The sequence below is a fragment of the Mastigoproctus giganteus genome, chromosome 10, assembly GCF_048544385.1.
Source record: "Mastigoproctus giganteus isolate SK-2022 chromosome 10, ASM4854438v1, whole genome shotgun sequence".
In the NCBI taxonomy this organism is placed as follows: Eukaryota; Metazoa; Arthropoda; class Arachnida; order Uropygi; family Thelyphonidae; genus Mastigoproctus; species Mastigoproctus giganteus.
In genome coordinates this window covers 231,785,690-231,812,876 of record NC_143584.1, presented here as the reverse complement: position 1 = coordinate 231,812,876, position 27,187 = coordinate 231,785,690, and the positions used below count along the sequence as shown (strand labels likewise).

The 27,187-nt window shown below is 41.0% G+C and overlaps 1 protein-coding gene across 1 annotated transcript in view; it reads right to left on the bottom strand.

Moving 5' to 3' along the window:
* The window catches only part of LOC150080024 (vesicular glutamate transporter 1-like), a 547,583-nt gene that overhangs the window by 72,834 nt on the left and 447,562 nt on the right, over positions 1 to 27,187 (bottom strand). Inside the window, exons 9-11 of the mRNA XM_090383743.1 lie at positions 17,117 to 17,266; positions 1,181 to 1,313; positions 681 to 791 (exon numbers count right to left, since the gene is read on the bottom strand). Of these exons, the coding sequence (XP_090239869.1) occupies positions 681 to 791; positions 1,181 to 1,313; positions 17,117 to 17,266 (394 nt within the window). The remainder of the gene's footprint in view (positions 1 to 680; positions 792 to 1,180; positions 1,314 to 17,116; positions 17,267 to 27,187) is intronic.

The following is a 27,187-nucleotide window of genomic DNA, read 5'->3' as shown; positions in this document are numbered from 1 at the left end:
ATGCTGCATTCTATTGGAAGTTAATGAAAAAAAAGACACAGCTTGGAAAGACAGCTGCTGCTTCAACTTAATACAGCGGATCTGGCTGCAGCAGATTCCCCGTAGGTTTTTTTGCGAGGATTCTATTGGTGTTTTATTCTGTGGAACGTTCAGTTCTGTTCAAGATTTCACACTGGCTCGAATTTTATTTATTATTTTTCTTCCGGGTGTGTTATATCTGTTCGAGTTAGTGCTCGTATTCAGATGTTTAAATCTGTACACTTTTCTTTAATAATGTCCTCGTAGAGAGCACAGCGGTTAACGACCCTCCTTCGCACACAAAGTTTGAATCCTGTCAATGCTGCCAGAAATTTTATGGCCTTTTTTCACTCCGTTGCCGAGTTAATGAGTGTCGGTCGAGAATAATTTTCTTTTTATCTTTTCTCTCCTGGAGACTCGGGTTTTTCGTGGAAACCAGAGAACACGTGCATTTGTGAACGTAATACTTATAAGTGGATGAGACCGTCTTTTGTAACCTCGAGACGAAATTTTTTTATTTAATGCATTTTGTTAAGTAAAATTCTTCTCAATGTTTCTTTGATCACCCCTCGTAAAGCGACATCCAATGGCACCGCGAATTTGTATCTGTCGCGAAAGATTTTTGAACGTCAGAATCGCGCATTTTGCAAATTTAAACTTACCTGAAATGGCGAAACCACTGAACCCGACAGCGAGGGTGAGTGCGGAGATAGCCACTGCGGTGTTCCTCGTGTAACCGACAACTAAGAGGAAGACCGCTTCGAGTCCAAAACCTAGAAAAGAAAGATTTAAAAAAAGAATGAGAAAGGAGAACCCCTGAAGGAAGGAAGGAAGGAGCTAGCTCGTGCATTAAGAAAGTTCTAAGCGAACAGAAAATGGATGCTCAATCGTTGTCCCCCCTCCACGTGAGAATTCTCGACAAAAAGTCACGTGTACAAGCTTTTGGTTCCGATTTTCTGTCATTTGTGGAATAATCACGGAACGGCATTTCGCAAAAAGCGACAAAATGTCGAACGAAGAACGCGACTTCTGTTTTGTAGGAAAGAGAGGAACAGAGAGGGGAATTTAAAAAGCAAAACAACAAATTCTGTGTGTCGAAAATATGTAGCAAAATAGGGAGGGAGAGAAAGAGAGAGAGAGAGTCACGTTGGAGAACACTCACCTCCACAGTTGAATATCTTCCGTACCGCCGTTGTGGTGAGCAGTTCTCTTCTCCGCAGTAAATCAGCCAGTTGTCCGCCGATTGGCACCACCAGCGTCATTAGAAGATGGGGCAGGGCCCCCACCACTCCGGACTGCGTCATGAAACAAACAGAATAACAGTTAAACGGGAAGCACATTAAAAGAAGGAATTTGAGCACATCTACACACCATGCAAGCGAAACGAAATATTTACAGCGGGGAATAATACACTTTGGGGATCAGACGTTTCGTGGTACGTTCTCACCGGCCATCCATCAGTGATTAGAGTCGCTGTTACGAAGGCCCGAATGGCCAAATATTTAACGGGTGTCATCGCAGATGATGCAGTTAAGTTGTATTAGCGGCAATAAACAACGAAAGAAAACGAGCTTATACAGCATCGGCCGAAAAAAAAAAAGGAAACTCCAGCTATACTCATTTCACGTCTCCATCACTTCTAAGAGTTTGATTGGTTCTTCCACGGATTTATTCAAATCACCCACTCGTACAACAACAGATGGAAGTTCCCTCCAACGATCAACCACCCCGATGGCCGAAGGCAAACTGCGCACGTCTATTCTCCCGGTCATTTTCATTCCGAACTATCCCGAGCGTATTAATACTGCACAATCGGTATTGTGTAGCTTAACCTGGGACTGCTCCCCAGACGAAGTATTTCGCATCTTTCGATATGAAACTTTAATTGCACTCATCCACCTACTTCTTTGGAAATCCTGAAGAAGTGATGGAACGTACCACGAAACGTCCGATTTACATCTCTGTGCATAGTTAGAATACTGTAAGGAACCCAAATGCGAGGAGGCAGAATATTAAGAGCTTAAAATTATCTATTAAATATCGGCGTAGATACCCCATAGACAGCTCTTAAACGAAAACTACGACAGTAGTGTGAAGGCGTCGTTTCAATTGTATCTCATCTTTCCTTCCTTCACATCTAGAGTTGCAGTGCCTCGGATGAGCAACGCTTCACTGATATTCTTACTTATTCTGGGCGGACACCACCCAGACGGCACCGTTTCAAGGCTCGTTGGCCTTTCATCGTTTAAGACCTATCTATGGTGTATCTACTCGATCTTTAATATATAATTTTAAGCTCTTGTAATGTTATGCCCGGTTGCATCTGGGTTTATTATTACGTACACCTTTTGGCATCTCTCATATCGCGTGATTAACTCCACAACTGGGTTGTCACGATTGACACACCAGGGTACCTGCCCACCCACTGATGAAGATCCAGTAAGCTCTGAAACGGTGCTGTCTGGGGACAAGGGTCGTGATGGGGCCCCCGTTACCCCGAATAGGTCTTCTCTAATGGGGAAGTGTTTCCTATTCTGTGGATTTATGAGTGGTTGGTTAGTTCAGTGAGTGAATGTGAGGAGTAACTGTCCCTTTCCTCTCTCGGCGGAATTTCTTCTCCTTCTTCCTTTCCTACTACCACTTTCCTACACTTTTTTTGCTTTCCTAAGTCTAATGGGAGAGTATGTGGATAACAAAGCATCTTATCCCACACCATTTTGCAAACGATGCTGCCTGGGTGGTGGCGGTGCCCACACTCAGAATAAGTCTTCTCTATTAGTGAGGCGTTACTGATTCGAGGCAGTGCAATACATGGCAACTCGTTGTGAAGGATGGTCACAATCGGAGATACGGTTGAAACGATGACTTCACGCTACTGTCGTAGTTTTCGTTTAAGAGCCATCCACGGTGTATCTACAACGATATTTAATAGACAGAATATAAATAAGCGGACATCAACTGACGCGTAGAAATTCTTTTAAAATGATTACGTCGTTTATTGATTTAATTTTAAACAGCAGCCAAACATGCCTTGGTGCGCAGCAACATCTCCAAAGCAGAAACTTGCGATACCAATTTCATCGGCTAAAAAATGGCAAAAGTACATAAATTAATAAAAGAAGCAATTTAAAGGTTCGGGTAACGGGTGCGGTTAGAAATTTCAGTCGCTTTAATATTATTTATTTATTTTTCAGTCGATTGTAAGATGCAACCGCCCCTTGCACGGCCTGCAAGCCACAAGGGTTTATTTACAATGCAGCGGATAAATTTACAAAAATATTTCCAGTTTGGCAACAAAGGGAAAAGATATATTCTTAAAAAAATAATTGTTCTTCATTGCTGGATGTCTTCGTAGAGGAACATTCGCAACACCAAAATTTATTAACTTCGTACCCGAGTGTCCTGATGAGAGACACCATAACTGAGAGCAACTAAAAGACCGTGGGTTCCAGCTAGTAGTGTTGCAACTCAGTTGCTTGTTGGCAGATAGTCAACAAACTGAGTTCGTTTGTTGGCTATCTGCCAACAAACGATGCTCCAATACGGCCCATTTCTGTGGGCCTTATTGGCCGTTTTTCACAGTTAACCTGGAACCGGTTTAGGGATTCTATGGTATTTAGTGGGAACATCCTGTTTAAACTTTGCAAGATTAAACAGGATGAGCGAACTGGCTTAATTTCTAGAGCGAACTGGCTTAATTTGCAGGCTGCATGATTGCCTCTGACTTCGTGGTGCGAGATGATGCCTGTAAGTACTGGCGCATCACATCTTCCTGTCAGTAGCTTGGCCAGGATATGAATATTTGCTCAAATGACAATAAACATCCACGGTGTCCACTCCATATTCGCATACCAAATGCCTCTGCAGACAGTGAATGGGAACTGGAAAATCTTGTCTAGCCAATATAGTATCCAATATTCTATGATTAGGAAGGTTTTAGCGTACGTTTCGGGAGCTGAGGACCAAATAACGAAGCGTATAGGACAACAGGGGAACATACCTAACAATGTATTCCTTCACCAGGTGAGCATTTTAAACCCCAACCAATTCTTGTCTTGAGAGCCAGATGGCGGCTACTGTTTTTTCCTAGTGGTAGTGAAATGCTCAGTGAAGGATAACTTATTATCCCAGGTGATTCCCAGATCCTTGCGTAGATCGACTTTTTGGATGGGTTGGCCATTTAAGAGAATGGTGATGTTATGTATTTTATGCTTTCTGGAGAAGGTCATCTGTCCTTCTCCAGACAGTTTTGAGAGGGTTAATTTCAAGCCCAGAAGGTTGGCCAGATTAGTTAACTGCTCATTGGCTGGAAGGGCAACGTTATGCTCATTATCATTATTGATGGATGGTAAGAACATTTTCAGGTCATCCCCGTAGGCTAGGATGTTATTGCAGGTCGAGAGGAAAGGATCAAGGGCTGCGGCGAAGAGTGTCTCAGAGAGCATCCTTCCTTGCGCAACTCCTCTATTTAGTAGTATGTAATTGACGCTAAAATCTTCGTGCTTAAATATTATGATCCATCCTCTCTGTAAGTAAATCTCGCAGTAGTGTGAGCAAGTTTCCTGTAATGCAACAGTGAAATGCCAGGAAGCGGAGGAAGGGTTGGATCGCTATCCTGTCATAAGTGGCTTTGATGTCCAGGAACAGGATGTCCATCTAGCTTTTACTGTTCAGTTCAGGGCGATTTGGATCCCGCAACTTGTCTCCAGGAGGTTGACCTGTTTTCAATGACTGAGTGAAGATAGGATGGATATATGATGACAACGTAACAACGTGTTTATTACAACAGCGTAATTATTTTAATGTAATTAATTGTAAAACAACCACGTATGTCCTTCCCTAACAATATAATTACGTTATCGAGTGCCCGCGACGCTCAAGCAACATCTAAGCAGGAAGCACCCCACCAAAATTACGGCCGAAGAATTGGTGCGATGTTTACGCCCATTGCACAGAATATTCGTCATCACAGAGACATTCTGTGATGACGAGTCTGCAACTCGTCATTTTCCTTACGCTATATGCGCGAACACGCGCAGACAATTTAATTTAGTGCACACGCGTTCACCCTGTTCCTCTACTCGTGAATATATAGTCGCTGTCCCAAGGTTTTTCCATTTCCGTAGATTACTTTTTATTTTTTATTTATTGTGGGTTTCTACTAACCTTCCTCAGTTCCGTGGTACATCATCATCATCACGCAGACATCATCGGGTGAAATTCTAAATTTCGTGGGGGAAATTCAGAGGGTGGAGTATAAAATGTGTCGCATTAGGAATATCCGACAACTAACTCATCTGCCAGTGCGTTTATGCCCATACATTGCGTGTGTTCTCCGCTCAATTTGTCTGTGTTTCTGGATGAAAACCCGAGTGTCGGGGGAAGGGGGAACATCCACTCTTGAGACCGAATAATTCAGCAATGGAGTGAAAAATACGAAGTTTCCTTTCAATACAAAGTCCAAGAACATCGTGACTCACAGGGAAATGCCTGCAGGCATTTCCGTGTGAGTCACAAATTCGGAGATTGTGTAGCCTTTGTATTCTGAGGTCAGTCTAATGTACAACCAAACCCAACTGACGATTCTTTTCTCATGTAAGGGATGTATCGAGCCAAAATTAAAACTTGGTGCCTTGCAAGAAGAATTTGAGTCACCGGAGAGAAGGGCGCTTACCTCAGAATCAACTGCAACTGTGAGCTCCTCGGGAACAGAAGTATTTCGAGGCCTGTCAAGTGATGCACCCCCGATTTAGGTGCCAGAAAAAAATAGTCAAGTACATACTGCTCTGGTTGAAGAAGATTTAGTTGTATTAGGGGACTCTATTGTCAAGGAAACGGAAACAATTTTTGTAATAAAAATTGGTGAACCCAAATCAGCGTATGGGAGTAACAAATGATAATGCTATGAACAGATTGTCAAATGTTAAGATGGATGAAAAGATCATTATTATTCATGTGAGGATTAAGATATTAAACGAACATTTGTTGGAAAAATATAAGACAGACCATGCTGAAAAATGCCTTGAATTCGGTCAGAATGTGTGCAATTCTGCCCAGACAAGATAGGAGGGATTTTATGGATTAATTAATTAATTAATCCACAGTTTTGGTGCAAGGAATTTTCCCAGTATTATTGAGAATTCCTTAACGATTCAGGGAAACTGCTAGTTAGGGAGAGAAAGGAGTAATATTGATCACCATTTATCTGCTCATATGGGTCAAAATAATGCTTGCACTCACCTCAAGAATTCTGAAGAAGGAAAACTCACTATGAGGAGAACAAATTTATTAAACAAAGTAGAAGATTATTGTTTGCACCAGCATATCAGAGACAGTAGTAGGGGTGAGAATATTCCTGACTTCATCATTACCCATAAATTGACATCACGAGGCTTAAAGTACAGGAACCATTGTCAGATAGTGATCAGGCAGTCGTTAGTCGGAAGATGAAGAAAGATGTTGCAGAAGTTCAAGGTGAAAGGACGAGTCTTAATTTCAAAAGAGGGAAATGCGACAGTTTAAGGTGCTAATTGGGCGGATTGTATAGGGAGGGCAAATACAATCGAATCATGATATTATTCAAAAGCAGAAATCGCAGATGCCTCGAACGAATATATACCAATAAGAAAATACTGCGCGAGGATGAACATAAAATTAAATTTTGAAGGTCTAAAAGCTTAATAAATATGGACCGCTTATTTATTAAGCTCTTAGACCTTCAAATTTTAATTTTATGCCAATCCACGTAATGGCTTCCTTGCTGCCAGAGGTATGGTGTTTGAAGACATAAGTCTTGAGCGCTCAATGTTCAGACCGAGGGGTCTGAACACTAAGGTTCTGACAGTGGGGAAGATGTCCCACATGTTTCGTAAAATTGATATCGGCTTCCCAAAGATTTATTAACGCGTTGGACTAGGAGAATTGACTGGAAAAGGAGCTTGGTATATCTAAAATAAAGGTAATCCCTGTTGTTTTCATAATATAATATAATATAATATAATATAATATAATATATAGGAATTATCGAGCACTTAATTGCTCTCTATTGTCAAGTATAGTATTTAGTACTGTATGTCTTTATTGAAAGTCTTTATTTCATAAATATGTCTTTATTGAAAGACATACTTATGAAATACTTATTAATACTTAATAATACTTATATTAGCAAATACTTATACTTAGTCTGTTCGAGAGAGGCTCAGAGGAGAGCGTGTTTGAGAGGATAGCCTGTTCGAGAAGCTGAGAGGAGAGCCTGTTCGAGACAAGTAAATCTTCAGGAGTTGAATACGTATAATAATTTTTATGGAGGCTGCCAAATGGTGTATTAAACTACTGAGGTTAATTATGAGGGCAGCTTTGGAGTCGGGAGAGAGAGACAGATTCTTTTGGATTGGAGAAGTGCCGATGGTTCGCCAATACATAAAGGCAGTTCTAAGAGTGAAATCGGTAACTACAGGTCGTTAAGTCTGAACTCAGTGGTAGGGAAACTCTTCGAGGCAATGATTAAAAGTGCAATGCAGGCATATTTAGATAGATATGGCATTGTGAAGGACACAAAATGGTTTGGTTAAGGAGAAAATCATGTTTACCAAACTTAGTAGCCTACTTTGATACAGTTACTCATGAGCTGGATGTAGGAAACAAATTTGACGTAATTTTTTTGGATTTTCGCAAGGCATTTGACTCAGTCCCTAATGGGGTGTCACTGTACATGCTGAAACATGTTGGAATTACTGGAAAGAGTCTAAGATGGATTGTTGGATGGCTGCCAGGCAGAAGGCATAGGATTATGATCAATGGATATTCTTCAGACTGGTGTAACGTCAGAAGTGGTTCTAGCATTGGTGTATATGCAAGTACACCTGCATCAGTTCTTACTGTTAGTTAGCTTAACACAGCCAACGTATTTACTCTGTGATGACTGATGACTCCCAGCATTTCTAGCAAGTTGCTAGAAATCCTTAGCAACTTGCTTCCCAGGCTGCTGCGCATTCCAATAGAAACAGTGCAAGAATCACTTTCACCTCTGCCAGTGGCTACTGTTAATCTATTAGTCCTTGTATCCCCCCAATCTAGCAGTTTTCCGACTCACCTAACACTGCCTCGATAGCATCAGCAAACATTCTTGCACCCTTTCTATTTAAGTCCATCTCTGTAGAAGCAGTCTCTCCTGTTAACAAGTACAGAGCACGCCGAGAAAAATTCTACCCCTTGAGCCTTGCACAATCTTTTCCAGGGCCGAATTGATTACAAGGCCCTCATCATATACTTCCTCCTGTCGAGCCTGGGCAGAATTGCAGACACTTTCACATTCAATCCTAACTTTTGACTTTTTCTCAATATTGCCCTGTACTTGTTAAGTAATAGAATAGATTAGAATAGAATCTTTAATTGCAGCAATGATAGACATACAATTAGTCCCGTCACGGCATGGTGGTGCCAGGGGTTAACAAAACATATTTACAAAAGAGATACACATGAGAAAAAAAGATAAATCAGATTATTAACAAAGCACAGTTTTACATTTTCAGTTCGACGAGGATACCCTTCCTGTAAGTCAGCAGATCTCTCACTTTTAATGACATTAGTGGCAACGTATACAACAGTATCACTTTTTGCGCCCTTTTAAAAAGATGCTATCTGTTCTACAACAGCTTCAGCTTTTGTCCCCTTTCAGAGGTACCCCAATCCTATTCTACCTGTCCTTTTTGCACAATATACAGGGTCATCTAAAGAGGCGTCCGTGATTTCCCTTTTAATTATCTTCGGAAATATTTGATCAATTGCTGTGATCGTAGCAGCAAACAGTGTGGTAACTCACTAAGTTTTATTTGTCACCTCGACAATGACCTTGGCTGCGCCGTGAGTGTGCGCAGAATGCTTCCTACGCGCACCGCCTCAGTCAGTGTCAGTAAGATGGCCGTGCAACAGAAATTGCAGTGTGTATCAACGTCAGTATTGACGTTGCACTGTTATGGCAGATTTAAATTCAGCGAACCACACTCACATTTCCATTCCATTTATTTGTACACACACATATAAAATATATGTATATTTTATATATATTTTAATTTTTATATATATAAAAAATATATATATATTAATATAATAATATATATTATATTATTATATTAATTTAAGAATTAGTTATCTGCTGCTTTGCGCGATACTGTTCTTTAAATTACACCCATCTCTGTTATTCAGTCTTTAGATGGTCTTGTTTTTAACTCCGGTTTGCCATTTGCTGGCTTCAATCTTTATTCTATAGTTAATCTATTTTTTCCTTGTGGCCTTTAGTGTTGCTTGCATTGGCATTTATATTATTTCATATACATCTGCATCCTTTGCTGCTGCTTTGCGCGCTTTGGTGCATTTGTTTGTCCAAACAATCTTTATCATTCTGTTATCTCTATTGGTTTTAATGCACTATTTATATATATATATATATATATATATATATATATATATATTATTTATACCACCTCCTGGTGCGCTTCGTACGTGCATCCCGGAATCCAGGGTGGCTCCTAGGCAAAAGCCCATCTCCACCTAGTTCATCCGTTTTCGCGTAGAACCTCAACAAATCTACCCTAAAAACATGTGCGAGGTAATCACACACACACACTGCGCTTTCTGTTGCATCACCATTTTAGTGACACTGATGAGGCGGTGCGCATAGAGTCATTCTGCACACACTCATGGCGCAGCCAAGGTCATCGTGTGAAATAAAACTTTGCGAGTTACCACACTGTTTGCTGCTACGATCACAGCAATCGATCAAATATTTCCGAAGATAATTAAAAAGGAAATTACGGACGGACGCCTCTTTTGATGACCCTGCATTTCCTGTTTCCCTGACAATCGGGTCACTATAATCTTGTAAATACCGATGTCTGTTTTGGGGTGCACCATTGAAGATTGGCGGCACGTTCTTTTCCCCTGACCGTTTTATCTAGACCTTCGACAAAATATTTTAGGAATGGTTCACGATTATTCTTCAGGACAGGATATGTCATCTTATCCGAAATCGAGCCAAATTCGATGTAATTCAGAACTTTGAAAGGAGGATAAAGATTGATCATTTTCTCACTGGTTCCAATTCCGATACGATTCTTTGACATTGGCCTTCGGGTGGCATTTCTCAACTGTTAGGACAACGTCAATTTACTGGAACTCCTGCTCAACGATGTTCCAGAACTTCAGGGTTTCCTGCAACACCACCACCACCACCACCACCACCACCACCATAGACTTCAAGATCTAGAGTTTCGTCTCTATTTCCATCGGAATTGAAGGCAATTTCCCTCTATAACAGCTGGCGCAATTCTGGTGCGAAATTTAGCAACAGACGGTCGTTGGAGCGGGATTTAATGTCACGCTGTCCTAAGTTAGTTTTGTCTTTTGTTTTTATCTCTTCTCGAAAATGTACACGGTCGATGCTTGCGGTGGGTTCAGAGGAGAGATTAGCTGCACCTTTGAACTCGGCTCTTTCTTCGCTCATTTCACTCGATCTTTTCTTTTATCTGGTCTTTCGATATTTATGTTTGGATTCGATCCATATGTGCATTTAAGCCGATGTCGGGCATAGGTGCCACGAAGCTACTTGCCCAGTGATCGTTGTAATATTCCGTGCCATCGCAGAATATTACAGCAGAGATGAAGTTGCGTTCGGGAGCAGTGGAACATGCATCTGTAGCTTACGAAGGAAAGGTGGGGGAAAAGAGGATAAAGATCGATCATTTTCTCACGGGTTCCAATTCCGAAACGATTATTTGACCTTGGCTATTAAGTGGTATTTCTGAACTGTACCCGAACCCTCATCATCATCATCATCAGCCATTTTCAATCCACTGCAGGATGAAGGCCTCTCCAGCAACTTTCCAGTTCCTTCTGTTTTGAGCACTGGACATCCATTTACTACCCACAAACTCATGAATTTCATCTATCCATCTCCGCCTTTGTCTTCCAGGTTTTCTTCTAGCTCCTCTTGGATACCATTCTGTTATTTTCTTAGTCCATCTGTCATCATGTCTTCGAGCTATGTGTCCTGCCCAAGACCATTTTAGTTCTTTAGTTTTGATAAGAATGTCCTTTACTTGAGTTTGTTGCCTAATCCATGTGTTTCTCTTCTTATCTAACAGTCTTATTCCCAATATGATTCGTTCCATTCTTCGCTGTGTAGTTCTCAGCTTCTCTTCCATTCTTTTGGTGAGTGCCCAAGTTTCACTTCCATAAGTCATGATGGGGAGTATACATTGGTCCATTATTTTACGTTTCAGACAAACTGGGATATTGCTCTTCAGTATGTGACTATATTTCCTGAATGCTATCCATCCAAAATTTATTCTTCTCTTGACTTCCAGCCATTTATCATTATTACAGCTAATAACTTGTCCCAGATAAGTATATGACTCCACCTTTTCAATTACTGCTCCTTCAATCATTATTTCCCTTTCTGTGGCATACTTGTTCATCATTACTTTTGTTTTAGCCATATTCATCTTTAGTCCAAAATCCTTACTAGCTGTGCATAACTGATTAAGATTTTCCTCTAATTCTTTGGGATCATGGCTTATGACCACAATGTCATCTGCAAATCGTAAATGGTTTAGGTACTCTCCATTCACATTGACTCCTTTCTGCGACCAGTCTAATCTTCTGAAAGCTTCCTCAAGGGCAGCAGTAAACAGCTTCGGAGATATTGTGTCTCCTTGTCGAACTCCTTTCTCAATTTTAAATTTCCTACTGTCTTTGTCTAGTCTAATAAAGGAGGTAGCACTCTCGTATATTTTCTTCAAAATCATAATATATGGGGTATCAATGCCTTGTCTTTCCAGTGCCCGAAACATTGCCTTATGCTGTATGGAGTCAAATGCCTTTTCATAATCCACAAATGCCAGGCATAATGGTATTTTATATTCATTTGCTTTCTCCATTAGCTGTGATATTACATGAAGGTGATCCATAGTTGAGAATCCTGTCCTAAAGCCAGCTTGCTCTTTCGGTTGATTCTCATCCAGTATTCTTTCTAATCTGTTAGTAATGACCCTTGTGAACAACTTGTAGATGTGGGATAGCAAGCTAATTGGTCTATAATTTCCAATTTCTGATTTATCTCCTTTCTTATGCAGCAAAACTATGATTGCATTATTCCACTGCTTAGGCGTCACACCTTTTCTAATGCACTTTGTGAAGAACCTTGCCAGTTTTTGTGTTATGTCTCTTCCTCCCAATTTTAACAACTCTACAGTAACTTCATCTTCCCCCGGGGCTTTCTGATTCTTCATTTTCTTCAATGCATGCTCTACCTCATCAGGAAGAATATTGGGTATGTCGTACGTGTTGCTACTTTGCAATCCATCTTCCCCACTGCTGGCATCATTCCCCTGCTCCTTGTATAATTCTCTATAGTAGTCTTCTGCTATTTGAATTATGCCTTCTCTGCTGTTTATAAGTACACCATCGCTATTCTTCAGTTTCAGTATCATTTGTCTTTCTGTATTACTGCTCATGGCTGCTGATTTAAATCCTTTGTTTTCCCTTAATGCTTGTTCTACTTTTCTTGTGTTAAATCTTCTTATGTCCTCTCTGAGTCTCTTTCTAATGGCTTTGCATAACTCAGTATACTCGATTTTCTCCCTGTCAGTGTTTTTCTTGCTTTTCATTTGTCGTCTTCGGTTCATCATGACAAGTGTTTCTTGACTAATTTTTTCTTCTTTGGATTTCTTTTTCCCTATAGGTTTCTTGGGCTTTATCACTTTCAAAAAGTTGTAATATTCCTCGTCGATATCTTGGTCCTCAGCAGTCTGCAGAAGCTCAAACTTGTTCTTAAGTTCCAGTACATACTGCTTTTTCTCCTCCTCTGTTATTTCAAAGACCTTTGTATTATTTACTCGAGTCAGTTTTTTCCTTTCCTTTCCTACATCTATATCAAGTGTACATCTTACCATTCTGTGATCACTTCCAACATTTACCTTATTCAGGACGGTAACATCATTCACAATATATCTTCTGTTAGTGAGGATGAAGTCGATTTCATTAGTAGTTAATCCATTTGGACTCTTCCATGTCCACTTTCTGTTCACCCGTTTCTTGAAAAAAGTGTTCATTACTGACAGTCCTTGAGATTCTGCAAATTCCACAAGTCTTTCACCTCTTTCATTTCTTTCACCAATTCCAAAATTTCCTATAGTTCCCCTTTCTGTGCTGTTTTGTCTTTTTCCAACCTTAGCATTGAAGTCTCCCATAATAATAGTGTAGTGGGTTTTCTGCTCATCTAGAAGAGTCTCAATTTCAGTGTACATTTCTTCAACCTCTTCATCATCATGGCTCGATGTTGGTGCATAAATCATTATAATCTTTAGCTTGTATCTCTTAGAAATCTTGAGTATTAGTCTTGACACTCTTGGTGATGTACTTTTGAATTCCAAAATGTTGTTTTTAAAATCTTTATGGACCAGAAACCCAATTCCACCTTCACTCCTTTCACTGTTTCCATTGGTGTACAGCAGATTTCCACTTGATAAACTTATAAGTGATTCATTTCTTCTTCTTGTTTCAGCCAAACCGATGATATTCCAATTCACATTTTCTAATTCCTTTTCCAGCTCTAATATCCTGTCTTCACCGATGAGTGTTCTTACGTTATAACAGGCCAAGTTCAATTTCCGTGCATGGCAGCCTGGTCGTACCCAGAGATTCTTAGCACCCTCTGCTTCCACTCTGATCCTCTCGCTGCCGTAAGAGGGAGAGTGAAAGCTGCTGGGGACTGAGGGCCATTTGTATTGTTGTGCTCTCATTGCTGGAGGGTTTGGTCTTTTCCTCTTCACGCTGACCAGGCGTCTTGAAGAGAACCACTCTACACGTTCGTTGCCACCTAAGTGACGTAACAGGGCTTACCATCGAGAAGGTGTGCATGAGTGGATTTTAGGGAGGCAGGCCAACCGGACTTCTCCTAAATCTTCTGTAATAGAGAGATATTGGATCCATCAGTGTTTTAGGCTGAGTGTCTGATAACACACAGGATACCTGTTCCCCTCTAAACCCGAACCCTACACTGATTTAAAAAAAAAAATTAAAAACGTGATTTATGGACACGCTGTGTAATCGGCGAAGTACCAGGAACTGAGAGGGCAGCGAAGAATCCTAAGGTCATGCAACGGGTATCAGAAATTACCTGAGAATTTTCCAGCGTTTCTCTCCATAAATGCCCGTCAATTTACAGAAGATTACTCGCAAAAGAGTAGGGAAGGGCGGTCATCCGTGCAAGATGGTGCCGAATCTAAATTACAGCTGATATCGTCATTAAAGATGTCGAACGGAAATGAGACTCGAGGCAATCGGAAACGGAATCTCCTTAATGCACTCGATGGCTGCCACCGAGTGAACTAAGAAGATTGGCTAAGCACAAACGTATACGGTGGATAAGAAGCCCCGCACTGGTTGCCTACAGTGGATAAGAAGCCATTCCAATGCGCTTGGTGGCGCAAAAGATGCCGTTCCATTTGGGGGTAACAAGGCTCCCGTGCCAGTTGAAGTTCGGCACATTCATTGCGCACCAGGTGAGAAGTTTGTTTTCCGTCGCAGCCGATCTCAAACTGCGCAATTTTCGTAATTTTTAACTCGAAAGACGAGAGTGGCGGTGGTTTAAGGAAACGACATCATCGTGCATGCCCCCCTCCTTAAATGCCTTTACGACGCGTCTTATTTGTTCCGCACAGAAACACACGTGATCCGAGCAATCGATATCCCCCAGAAGATGCGCAGCCTCGCGGGAGCAGGCAACCGTGGAATGGAGTTACAGTTGCATTTGAGCAGCTTTTAATGAAGTGGCTTTCCAGGTTCGGCTTCTTTGTTGCGCGGGTTTCGTAATTTCCTTCTGATAATAAAACTCGTAAGCGAAGTGTGGTACGAATTCAATGATGACCGCTTTCCTCATTTTCTCGCTAACTGCCAACCAGGAAAATGTCACGCAATCATTCTTAAATTAAGCGCACTTAAAAACCGTCTCAACAAGTGCGTATTGGGTTCTGATTATATTGGCCCGATTGAATTGTCTGGAAGCTTCGATCAGGCCAATACAATGAGGATCTTTCGATTTAAAAACCGAGAGGATACCTTCGACTCCTTTCAGGAATCAACGGAAAGAGGAAGCCTTGGGTTCTTTGCGCGCATGACGCGCGTGTAGCTTTAAATACCTTAAAATCCGAAAGGAGGAATCGTTATTTTTATTAGATTGGCACAGTTGGACCTGCGGGGTCAGAGTATGCGTCGACAAAGTGCTCGCGGTTCTGTACGCCGCTGCAAAAATTTTACGGCATGTTGTGGGCCGTGGCGGCGAATATCTGACTACCCCCAATGCGGGTATGCAGTCACGATGAATTCTTTGCCCTTATTTTCTACTAAGAGACCCCCGGTACGACCATGCCATTGACAATATCGTATTATGTTACTGGACACACTTGAAATTAATTATGCAGTTATTTTAACATTTAAAATGTAATTTATAATTTTACGAGAAATTAAAGGAACTATATTGATATTAACACGAATATTTACAGAACATAAACTTAACAGACGTTCCAACGCGGAAATAACACGGCCTGATGAAGGATTCGATCCACATTCAGTTTGTTTCCCCGAATTCAGTTTCCCCTTCATTTTCTGCATCTTACTTTCTTCAGTGGGCTTCGCTTGCTCGCAGCATTCAGAAGTGGAGTAACATATTCTCCTGTAGTTCTTCTCTGTGCAAAGCCTTCCTGGGTGCACTTGGAAATCGTTGTTGGTCTTGTGTCTTTTCTAGCACGGCCGTCTACAGAATAAATGGAAATTATTTTTGTTTATTTTTAAAATGATGCAAAGAAGCGAACTTATTCCGCAATATAAGTCCACATCTTCAAAAAATGTATGTCCATCTAATTCTTCCTTGCACTTTGCCAAACTCTCCACCTCGACTACCTTGCCATCAGCTTATTCCAACGTTCCCCAACTCGCTGTCGGAAGGCGAACTTCATAAGATCCACTCTACTGTTGCCCACTAATGTTTTGCATTTAATTCAGAAGTAACCAGTGTCTTTCCCAATACACAAAGAAAGAGACTCGGGATCGGGCGTGTAACCATCGACCCATTATTTAACCTCGGTGGCGGAGTCTGTGGTCAAAGATACAATAAGTCATTTTGAAAAGTAAAACGTTCAAAATGGATCACACCACGGATCATCTACGAAGGGAAAATCTTGTTTAATAAACCTGATAAATTACTGTCCCTTCAATTTCGTTCGATCTGCCAAATGCGCCACCTGTTTACTAGGTATTACTACTCGATTCCTAAATTAAGCACAGGCCCTGTAAAAATATGGTATGGTCACACGGGACTTCGATACAAGAAACAGTTTTGGCATAAACTCGGACTCAGTAAAGCGTTTGACGCGGTACCACATGGAAGGCAGGTTGCTGTCAAAGCTGAAGTCTGTTGGGATCATGGGCAAATTCCTGAGGTGGATTGAGAGAGGCCTTAAGAAGAGGAGACTGTTATAAAAGGTCATTGTTCAGAGTTAGCCGTGCCCCTCAACATTCCGTGTTGGGTACACTCCTGTTTCCGATCTTGTTTAATGATGTAGACGAGGGAAAAAATGGTACTTGTACGATGCCGAAATTTGCTGATATAAAGTCGGGCGGGTGGTTAACAATGCAAATCAAGGCATTTCTCTTACCACGTGGATGGTCAGGGAAATGGAAAATACATTTTACTTCTGCCAAATGAAAGACTACATTTGGATTATGAGCGTTACCGGTAGTGTAAGCGGGCTTCCAGGAAGGCTGCTCTGTTTCGGCGATGTTATTGAGATATCTACAAGTTAATTCATCTTTCTCCATGATATTAACAGAAGATTACAGAAGATTAGGGCAGAACTAGCACGAAAGAATTTAAGATGTTCTATTACTCCAAACAGGAAGGCACCCCCCCCCCCCTCTCTCTCTCTCTCTCTCTCTCTCTCTCTCTCTCTCTCTCTCTCTCTCTCTCTCTCTCTCACACACACACACACACACACACACACACGATTCTGAGGAAACTTTCCTTTAGGGATACGTGGCTTACCTTGTCCAGATCGAACTTGAACACCTCCCTGAAGTACATTGGTTGGGAGATGAGCAACATGTAGAACGTCCAGCTCCGACAGAAATTGGCTACAATGATGGCATATACAGGCATTGAGGTGAGCATGGCTTTCCACGGGGTCGTTTTCAGCTGAAATCAAAGAAGAAGCTGCAGTATTTGAAATCTCAGCGAAATACAAACATATTTCTTACAGAAATTGTCGCAGAAAGAGCTTGTAGGGCGAGGGGAAAACGGTCTCATTCCACGACAATAAAAAAAAAAAAAAAACGTAAAATAGAAATTCCGCTGTTTTTTTATGATATGAAAATAGAATTTCGGCATATTTGCAATGATCAGAGCTTCATGAAATCACCTTATGCCATCATTACGTGAAGTTCTGAAGACAACCTTAACTCCCTCTATTTGGAATTCGCCCCAGTGAAACCAATTCCAAAGGTCTGTCCGGAGAGATTCCAATCTCTCCGGACAGACCTTTGGAATTGGTTTCTCTCTTTTTTTTGAAATTGGAATCTCTCTGTCCGGAGAGATTCCAATCTCTCCGGACAGATTTCAATTAGATCCTGATTGCTTAGAATTTTTAAAGACAATCCAACGAAAATCACTGAGCACAGATTGGGAAACTCCCGTCCTAGCATACTTTCCTTCACATTGACAATGTCAATTAAAGGAAAGTCGAATATTGCAAATCTACTACAAACTTTTAAAATATGGGAAATGGTAAATCTACAAATCAAACTCAGTTTGATATCAATTTCGAAGATACCAAAAAGGAGTTCTCGATAGCACCTCATCCAATCTCTTCTTATTTCCAATCCAATCTCTTATAAATTTCAACTGGGTTTCTCACAGAGTGTTTAAAGTTTTTAAAGGGTCCTTCCTTCGCTGTTGCAAGAATAATTTTTTATGCAAATCAAATTTTGGCTTATGCAAATAACCTGAAAACATTTTGTTAATTCACAGACCAATGTTTTGTGAAGGATAAATCTCGAAGTCGAGCTAATCATTCTTGACCTGGAAAATTGCCTCAACTCAGTTGGTTTGTGACAATAAAATCAAGACGCGCAATCGGTTACGCCAAATGCGCGTGCTGATTAGCCGGACGTTTTCTTTGGTTAGAATAAGAAGAAGAAGAAGAAGAACTCTTTATTGCATACAAAACGCACATGCCGTACACAATACCCTTCACGGCTAAAAGCCAGGGTTGTGTCTATTAATTAAAAAAGTGGCTTCATCTGATGATTTATCAATGTAGTAACTTTCGACTTCTTCAGATTTAGACTTCAGACTTCTGAATTTAACATTTTCGCGAGTCAAAGGATAAATATTACTCCATTCTGTAGAGATTAAACAACTCTGGATTTGATGCAGAAATTTCCTGTTTCAAGAAGCGTGAATCCAATCATTCTTTATGCATCTCTGGTTTGAACCCACGTCGGCACTGGCAGCATCATACAGACATTTAAGTATTTCTCGTACAATATTGCAAGTGAACGCCAAGATTCCTGTGTAGGTAAGATTGTCAACCTTAACCTATTTCAATTACCTTTTCTCGAGACACATTATTGATTCTCGGTAATTGTTTCCAATTGAGGCAAAAAGATTTTGCTGTGAAGATTCCTTTGCATTTGTTTTATTATTCTTCTTATTATTATTATCTGTTTTTTCCACAAAAGGAACCACCGGCAAAGTGCCAGCAGGGTGTTCATTACATAGCGGGGTACCACGGGCAGTAGGTTACAAATACTGAACACGTAGTCTCGTCCCGAAGTACACATTTTATATTTAATATATACAGTATTTAGATATTTATAATTGTGTACATACATTGTACAAATCATGTATTTACAATTTAGTAATTCCATACATATTTACACAACTGTTAGGGATTGTACCAGTCAATAGCTTACCCAACTATTATTGTTCTTAAACCAGAAAGTTTCACTTTTACTCACGATTCTTTGGAATGTTTTTTAACTTTGCAGCCGATTCTTATTTCGGTAAGAATCCTGGAAGTTCTCTTTCCGGTATTTCCTCACAGTTTTTCGGCATCCATCTGCACAGAATTAAATATTTTTGCTGCATTTGATGGGAAGAATCTTTGCAGGCTACTAAGATTGTTCACGAATGGACGCAGTGGATGATTTACTCCTCCGCAACGTCTTGCAGTGGCACGCGGTTTGACTAGAATATTATCCAGGACTGGAGCATCCACTCTGCCTGTGAGCATTTGTGCGAAAGTGTGTATGTTCCTGTTAATTGTCCGCTGCATCCAGGGTACGATGTTAAGGTTTGAGTAGAGAATGGCCCTTGAGATAGTAAAAGGGTGGCCAGCAACTCTGTTAAGCCATCGCAAGAACCAGTACTCGATCCCAAGGACGGACTTATAATGTGAATCTGGAGCTGAGGACCAGATTTGAGAGGTGTACATTGCAATTGGCAGGACACACTTTAAAATGTACTTGGTCGCTAGCTGAGGATCCCTAATTCCTAACAGTTCTTGTCTAGTAGCCCAAAAATCAGTATAGAAGTATATTTTTGTCTTCATATGGGCGACGTGTTGAGCAAAGTCGAGTCTGTCATCCCACTTAAGCCCCAGGTAAGAGTGCAGTTTTGCTAGACTAGATCCGTTCATAGAGATCGAAATATCGTTTTTATTCTGCTTGTAAGTTATGATAATTTGGGCAGACTTCTGTGCATTAATACGGAGCCTAATGCAATCCAGGTAGTTCTCAAATTTTAGACAAAGCATCCCACGCTTTATACTGGGAAATGTAATGCGAATTCAAAGCTTTTTAAGTTGGCACGGTAATGTCTTAACTGCCAAGAATTAATTAACTTTTGGCCAAAAAGAGAGAGCTCGGTTCGAATCATTATCTTCAAGTTTTTGAAAATTGTGTATCAAACTTGATATCGAATGTGTCGAACGCTAAATTTGAAAAGTAAAATTCGCTTCGTCGTTTAATTTTAAATATATAATAACATAATAGTTCATTTAACAACATATTTCACTTAAAAATGTATCTCATGTGTGCACATCCAGCGTAAAACGTATTACTCATTGTGGTGCATTTTAACCCCCTATTTGTAAACATCTAATATATATTGGTTATTTGCGAATTAAAATGTAATCATTCCGTACAGTTCAGCCTGCAACGGCGTCTCTGTCAGAGAATATCCTTCCACGGTGCAACGTTAATGAACTTCACGTTTCATTAATGTTTGTGGGACATTCATCGTAGAGATGAGTATCACGTTGGCCATTCTGCCTCTCAGCCCTACTGGAGAGACTCCAGATGGCTAACTATGGTTAGGCAAGAGTTGAACAATAACCGCAGGTCAGGTACATCCATCTTACGAGTTGCGGACTGTCCAATGTGGTGATGATTTTGTCGTGAACACCAATTGTCTCCGAGGCATCACCTTCAGCTTTGAGTAAAGGATCGATCTGAAGACAGAGTAGGGACCCCTGGTGGATTTCTGTCACCTCAAGGCCAACTATTCAAGGTCGCAATTCATGCCGGAACAAGGGGGACGACGACGAAATCACAGAATCACATTGCCCTACGGCCAGTAATTTGTACACCTTCCTATCCCACTGGCTGTTCAGGGGGTGAACCTAAGGTGAATAAACAGATAATAATAAGCAACGTTGAGCAGTAAGCGATATTTGTGAACACTCACTAATTGGCACACCTTGGCATCGTACTGTCGCATAAGCGACAATATGAGGCAATTATATCATTGAGGAATCACTTCGCCTCCTTGTGGAGGCGAAGTGTTTCCTCAATGATATCATCCCGTCACATATTATTATTATTATTATTATTATTCTTATAATATTTCTCCCTGGTTGGGAGATTCCACTCCGTGACGGGTACTGCTACCAAGTACACAGGGGGGTTTTAATGTCTGGTGTTACCCCTGCTCGAGGAAATCTCTGCCTATCCTACAGGTGTTCAAAATTGCGAATTTCTGGAGTTCCTTGTAGGTGTTCTCTGGGAGACCTATTGCTGCTAGGCTACTATGTACAGTTTTTTGGTACCATGCCGGTGGTTGACACGATGATTGGTATGGTTGATACTTCTTGAATATGCCACATCTCCTTGATCTCATGTCTCGTTTCGCGTACTTCCTAATTTTTCCCTCATGGGTTTTCTGGACATTGCTAGTGTTGGGCACCGCTATATCAATCAGGTAGGTAGCCTTTTCCATCTTGTCGACAAGGGAAGCCTTTTCCATCTTGTCAACCCATCTTGTCAGGTCTGTTGTGCGGGATGGTCTTATCCGTTATTATGGCGCGGTCCCAGTACAGCTTGTTGATTGGGGTCTCTACTACTGCCTGGTGGTCCTACTTGTAGTATGGTGCACTTTGTTTGGTCAACTAGTATTTCTTCGATAGCTTCTGATGTATTATCCTGGCTGCCTGGTCGTGTCTATGAGTGTACTCAGTCTGTGTTATCACCTTGCATCCCGCAGTAATCTGTTGGATCGTTTCTCAGGCCAGGTGGCATCGTCGACATGTGTCATCTGACATTCCGGGCTCTTTTGCGATGTATTTTCTATAGTTTCTGGTGTTGATTACCTGGTCTTGGATGGCCAGCATGAATCCTTCAGTCTCGGGGAAGAGCGTACCGCTTGTGAGCCATGCATTGGAAACAATGTTATCGATATGATCTTGATGGAGGTCATTTTAGTGTCTTCTTTGCCCATCTTTCTAACTTCGTTTCTTGTGCCGTCAAAGTGGGTGGGATTCCTCACTTAGGTTGAGTGGGATATACCACTTATCTATCTTCCTCATGGCCTAATGGAGTGGTGCTGTGTTCTTCTCGAAGTAATCCTTCAGGTTAGCTATCGCTGTTTTCTGTTGCTCTATCAGGTCCCTTCCTCACCCTTTCCGAGCTATTGTTATTCTCTCCACTGCTGACTTCGGGTGGTGTTGGCGGCTCTTGGTCATTATTGTCCTTGTCTTTCGCATGATATCTTCTAGCTCGGTGTTAGTCCAATCTACGACCTCGAATGTGTATGTTAGTACTGGAGCTGCATATGTGTTTATGGCTTTAACTGTTAATTTAAAGCCATAAACACATATGTGTTTATGGCTTTAACTGTGTTCCCTCCGTTCAATTTTGCTTTCAGCAGGCTTCTGAGTCTCTGATGATATTTTTCGGTCAGGCATTTCTTAATTTCCTTGTGCTCTAACTGCCGAGCCTGCATCATCCCTAGGTATTTGTAGGTCTCTCCTTCTGTCATAGCTTCGATCTCTTTACCAGTCAACAGCTGTTAGTTTCGGCCAACTAATTTTCCCTGGTGCAGTGTGTGGGTCTTGCATTTGTCTAGACCAAATTTCACCCTGATGTCCTTGCTGAATTCTTCAGTGATCCGGAGTAGTTGCTGGAGTTGCTTCTCGGTTGCCGCGTAGAGCTTGATGTCATCCATGTACATCAGGTCGGTGAGGGTGTACAGGTTCTTTCTTTCTTCTTTGAGATTATATCAATACTTGCTGCCGTTAAGCATGGTGGAGATATCGGGTTCAGTGCTAGACAGAACCACAGTGGGCTCAGAGCATATCCCTGAAAGATTGCTCTTCTGATGGGGATTGGCCTCGTTGTGATGTTTTCGACCTTAATGGTGGTACTCCATTTCGCCATTGTTGCTCCTAGGAAGTTTGTCACTATCGGATTGATCTTGTAAATCTTCAAAGTCTGTATTATCCAGCTATGAGGAACGGAGTCAAAGGCTTTGCGGTAATCGATGTAGGTCGTGTATAGGTCGCGGTGCTTCTTGTAGGCTTGCTCCATAACTGCGGCATCTATGGTTAATTGCTCGTTGCATCCTTTCTGCTGTTCGGCCATTATGTTCTGACTGTCTAAGTGGTCTGATATCGTTTTGGTTATGCAGCTGGTCACAATCGTGTACCTCGTTGGTGGGCAGGTGATTGGCCTGTATTTCGCAGGGTTTCTTGTATCTTCATCTCTAGACTTCAGATATGTGACTCTTTCGGTGAGAAACTTCGGGATTATCTCCGGGTGCCTTATCATTCGGTTTAATTGCTCTGCTAGGTGCTTGTGTATGCAGGTGAGCTTCTTGTACCAGTAGTTGTGGATGTTATCCATTGCTGGGGTTCACCAGTTGTGGGTGTTCCTGATCGACTGTTTTACTTCTTCTTCTCGAATCTCCCACACTCTCCTCTCTTGTATGTCCTTGGTTTTCTTCCGTTCTACTTCTATCCAGGGTGCTCTGCTGTTATGTCTTACTTCACTGCTCTAGATATTTCCCCAGAACTCCTGGATCGTCTTCTTCTCGGGTGGTCCGTTTCCTGCTTTCTCATCTTCACCCAGTTTCCTGTAGAAGGCTCTTTGGTCCTCATCGAAGATTCGGTTGTTTATTTTCCTCTGGGAGCTTTCTTTTTATCTGTGTAGTGTCTTGCTGAGTGCCAACAGGTTCTGCTTCAGTGTGTCCAAGAATTCTCTTATTCTCTGATTTCTGGTTTCATGTTAGCTGTGGACGCTGTCTCTCTTGAGGATGCTCTTCACCTTTCCAATCAATTTCTTACTTCTTTTACCCTGTTGGTACTTGGTAAACTGATCTATCTTGACTCTTAATTCTTCTATCTTCTGCTGAAGTCTTCTTTCCCAAGCTGGCGGTTCCTTCTGTTTTCGGTTCTTCTGCTGCTGGTCTCTCGTTTCTTTTCCATTAATCCTAGTGGCTGCTGTGGCAGCACAGTACACGGCTCTGTGGATAGCCCTCAGCGTTGCATCATTATTGTCAAGGTAATGTGGCATTATTTACCGATTTATGTGGTCTGTTACTCTCCACAGGATTTTATTTGGCCTCTGCTCTTAGGTATCACGTGCCTAAGCAGAGGCCAATGGAATGTACCCCACATTCTTGTGGGGTAAATTCCTTCGAATTCGTTATTATTATTATTATTATTAGTTTATTAACTCAAGGTTCATCCCCTGTACAGCAAGTGGGCTAGGAGGGTGTACAGAAATTTAAAAATATACACTTTTATACAAAATTTCAGATCTTTACAATATAAATATTGTATTGTAATAATTTTTAAATATATAAATACATTTACTTAATTGTATTCACCTTGAAATAAAATAGATCTTAAATAACTGAAGAGTTAAATACACAGGTTGACTTCTTTATCTTTTCTTCATCAACTAACATAACAGATTTATTTATTTTTCATTCTATTATTGCATTTAATTGTTCATATCTTACAAATTTCTGATAAAAAAAATATTCTCAATTTTCACAGTATTCCGGGTGATTTAATCCAGATTTGGTCTGTAATTTGCCTTCTGTAGGTTTTGTTGACTTCAAACTTTACCGGATCAATGGAGAAAGTGTTGACGTGTTACATGAGAACATTCCTTTTAGGGAGTCCAAGTTTGATAGCTTCATCCTAAGTGGGGGATGGCTTCTATTTCTTCCACTTGCGAGTGCGATGATATCTTCTATCGATGGGGCATCAATCGGGCTAGTTAGAAGCTTTGTGAGTGTTGACAGGTTTTTTTTTTGAGGATAGTGAGCTTCCAGGAGGAAGGTTAGGTTGACTAGGATAATGGATTTCGAGATGGTGAAAAGGTTCCTTCCCACACGGGTCAGCCACCGCAGAATCCAATGTTCCATTGACAGAAATTTGTTACATCGAGAAGTAGATGCAGAGGACCAGATTTCTGAGGCATATAGTGGGATGGGGGTGAGTCATCTATTAATGTATTGTCCGATCAGTTTGGTGTTGTGAGAGCCTGCGAGCTCCTGGCGGATAGCCAAGAAAGCAGCATAGGTCTTCTTCTTTGCCTTTAGGAAGTGTTCCTTGAACTTTAAGTCTTCAAATTAATCCCAGATCTTAGTACGGTTTGGCAATTTTGACAGCTTCGGTGTGATGGACACTTTTGGACCTCATTCCGTTGTTTCTTATTAGGTGAGCGTCATCTGTTGTCTTTGCATACTTCGAGGCCAATTGACTTAAGCCAGGTTTCAAAGATGGTTATCGGGGCCATATTTATTTATAACAAATAAAATTTAATAAACAACACTAATTTTTTTTTTAAATTTGAATTAATACACAAAATGTGTAATTTTTTTTTTTTTTTTTTTTTTGCCGTCCACAGAATTTTTTATAACATCACAGAGTAACAAGGCGTAGTTGAACTAAGCAGTAGCAACCGCTGTGCATAAGACACAGCACATATCCACACGGCGTGTCTATTAAATAAAATTAAATATACATTTTATTAGATCCGAGTGCTCTGGATGTTTTCTCGGCAAGGTAAATGTCAAACCTGGCATGATTAATGTACGAGGTCCAAAAATCAAGTATTTGCTCAGCTCGTCTCTGTGGTGTCGATCGAGTTGGCTGTAGTTTTCGGTAATAGAGATCTATATTTGGACGGGATAGAGAGAGTATTTTGTCCAAATATACATCTATTAATTGTTCTTCATCTAATTAAGTAACGTTTCCATATAATCATTTAAGCCGCCATTTATTAATTCTTAGCATCATCAGCAATTAATGCCTAAAGTTCCAACTATTGCAGCGGGTGAATTCAACTTGCCGATGACTAAGCTTGGGGATGCTCTTGTGGGCCTTGAGTTCACTCTTCGGACCTTTGATCTTACACGGTTTTTTGGCGCAGGAAACTAGGGGAAGTCAAGCGCTTGACCTAATCTTGCATAATCTGCCAGATATAAAGCTCCTGCCTGGTAACTTTCAGTTTCACTCGGATCATCTACCAATTGCAGTACAGTTATCCATACATTGCAATTCCCTTGAGTTACCAGAAAAGTATGCCGCCGAATTGGCTAGGGTTGCCTTCTCTACTAAATATCTCAAGCCGGATATCGTTTTACAGTGCTGGAACGGATTTGACTGAGGTCGCCTCTATTCTGAATCGATAGAGGATGACATTATGGTCTTGTCAGAACAATGGAAGTTAATTGCACTCTGTGGAGCAACAAAGGAAATCAGGATTTTTAATAGGTTGAATCGGTGTTTTATTAAGGAAACCAAGCTGGCCTTCATCAGGAAGCAGAAGGCCTACCCGAAATGTCAGATATCTCAACTTTACTCAGACCTTACCATCTTCAAGAAAAAAAGATCTTACTTCCTGAAAAAGAAAAGGCAAGTCCTAAGCCAATTATCCTTGATCGGTTGAACAGGGGTAGGAAGATTCTGTCACAGCATACGCATCATCATGTAATTGATCAAAAGTTTGTCCAGGAATGAGCACAGTGCAGCTTCCTGCAGGCAGATTTTCCTGATCCAGATTCCTCTCTCTCATAAGAGGACTGGTTACCTAGGGCGCGGATGAATGATATAGAAATACCTGGAGAGAGAGAGAGACCCTGATTGATGCCATTAACAAATTACCCAACAAAGCTACTGTAGGACCAGACAGTTCCCCGCTATTCATAGTAAAAATATGTAGCACATACATATATAGTTGACCGTCTGCTTCACATTTTCAGATATATCCTTCAATCTGGAATCGTTCCATCAACTTGGAGATCTTATCGTGTTAAGCCAGTTCCAAAGATTAGGAAACCTAAATCTCTGAAAGATCTGCGACCAATCTTCATCAGTTGTTCTTTACTTAAAATCTTTGAAAAAGTGATTCAGCCAGAAATTGCCCAGCACTGCTTTGGTCATAGGCCCGAGTACCTTCATACCTTTTTGCACAAGACATCAACAATTAACAATCTTCTAGATATCCCCCTTCAGAAGCCTACAGCCTCTCAACAGCAAATCACAGATTGATAGCATCTTCCTGGACATTAAATCGGCATATGGTAGAATATACCTTCCAGCCCTTTTTACTATACTAAAGTTCTACTTCTGTCTGGAAGATCCCTTACTACAAATCTTGAAGTCAATCCTACTTCACAGACATCTGTCCCCTCAACAACTTTCAAGTAACTTTAGACATCACAGGGGGCATCCCGCAGGGGAGTGTGTTTTCAACCGTCTTGTTCTCAGCAGTTTTGGAGCCTTTCCTAGCACGTAATTCTAACTTTGTTTCTAATGCCGACGAT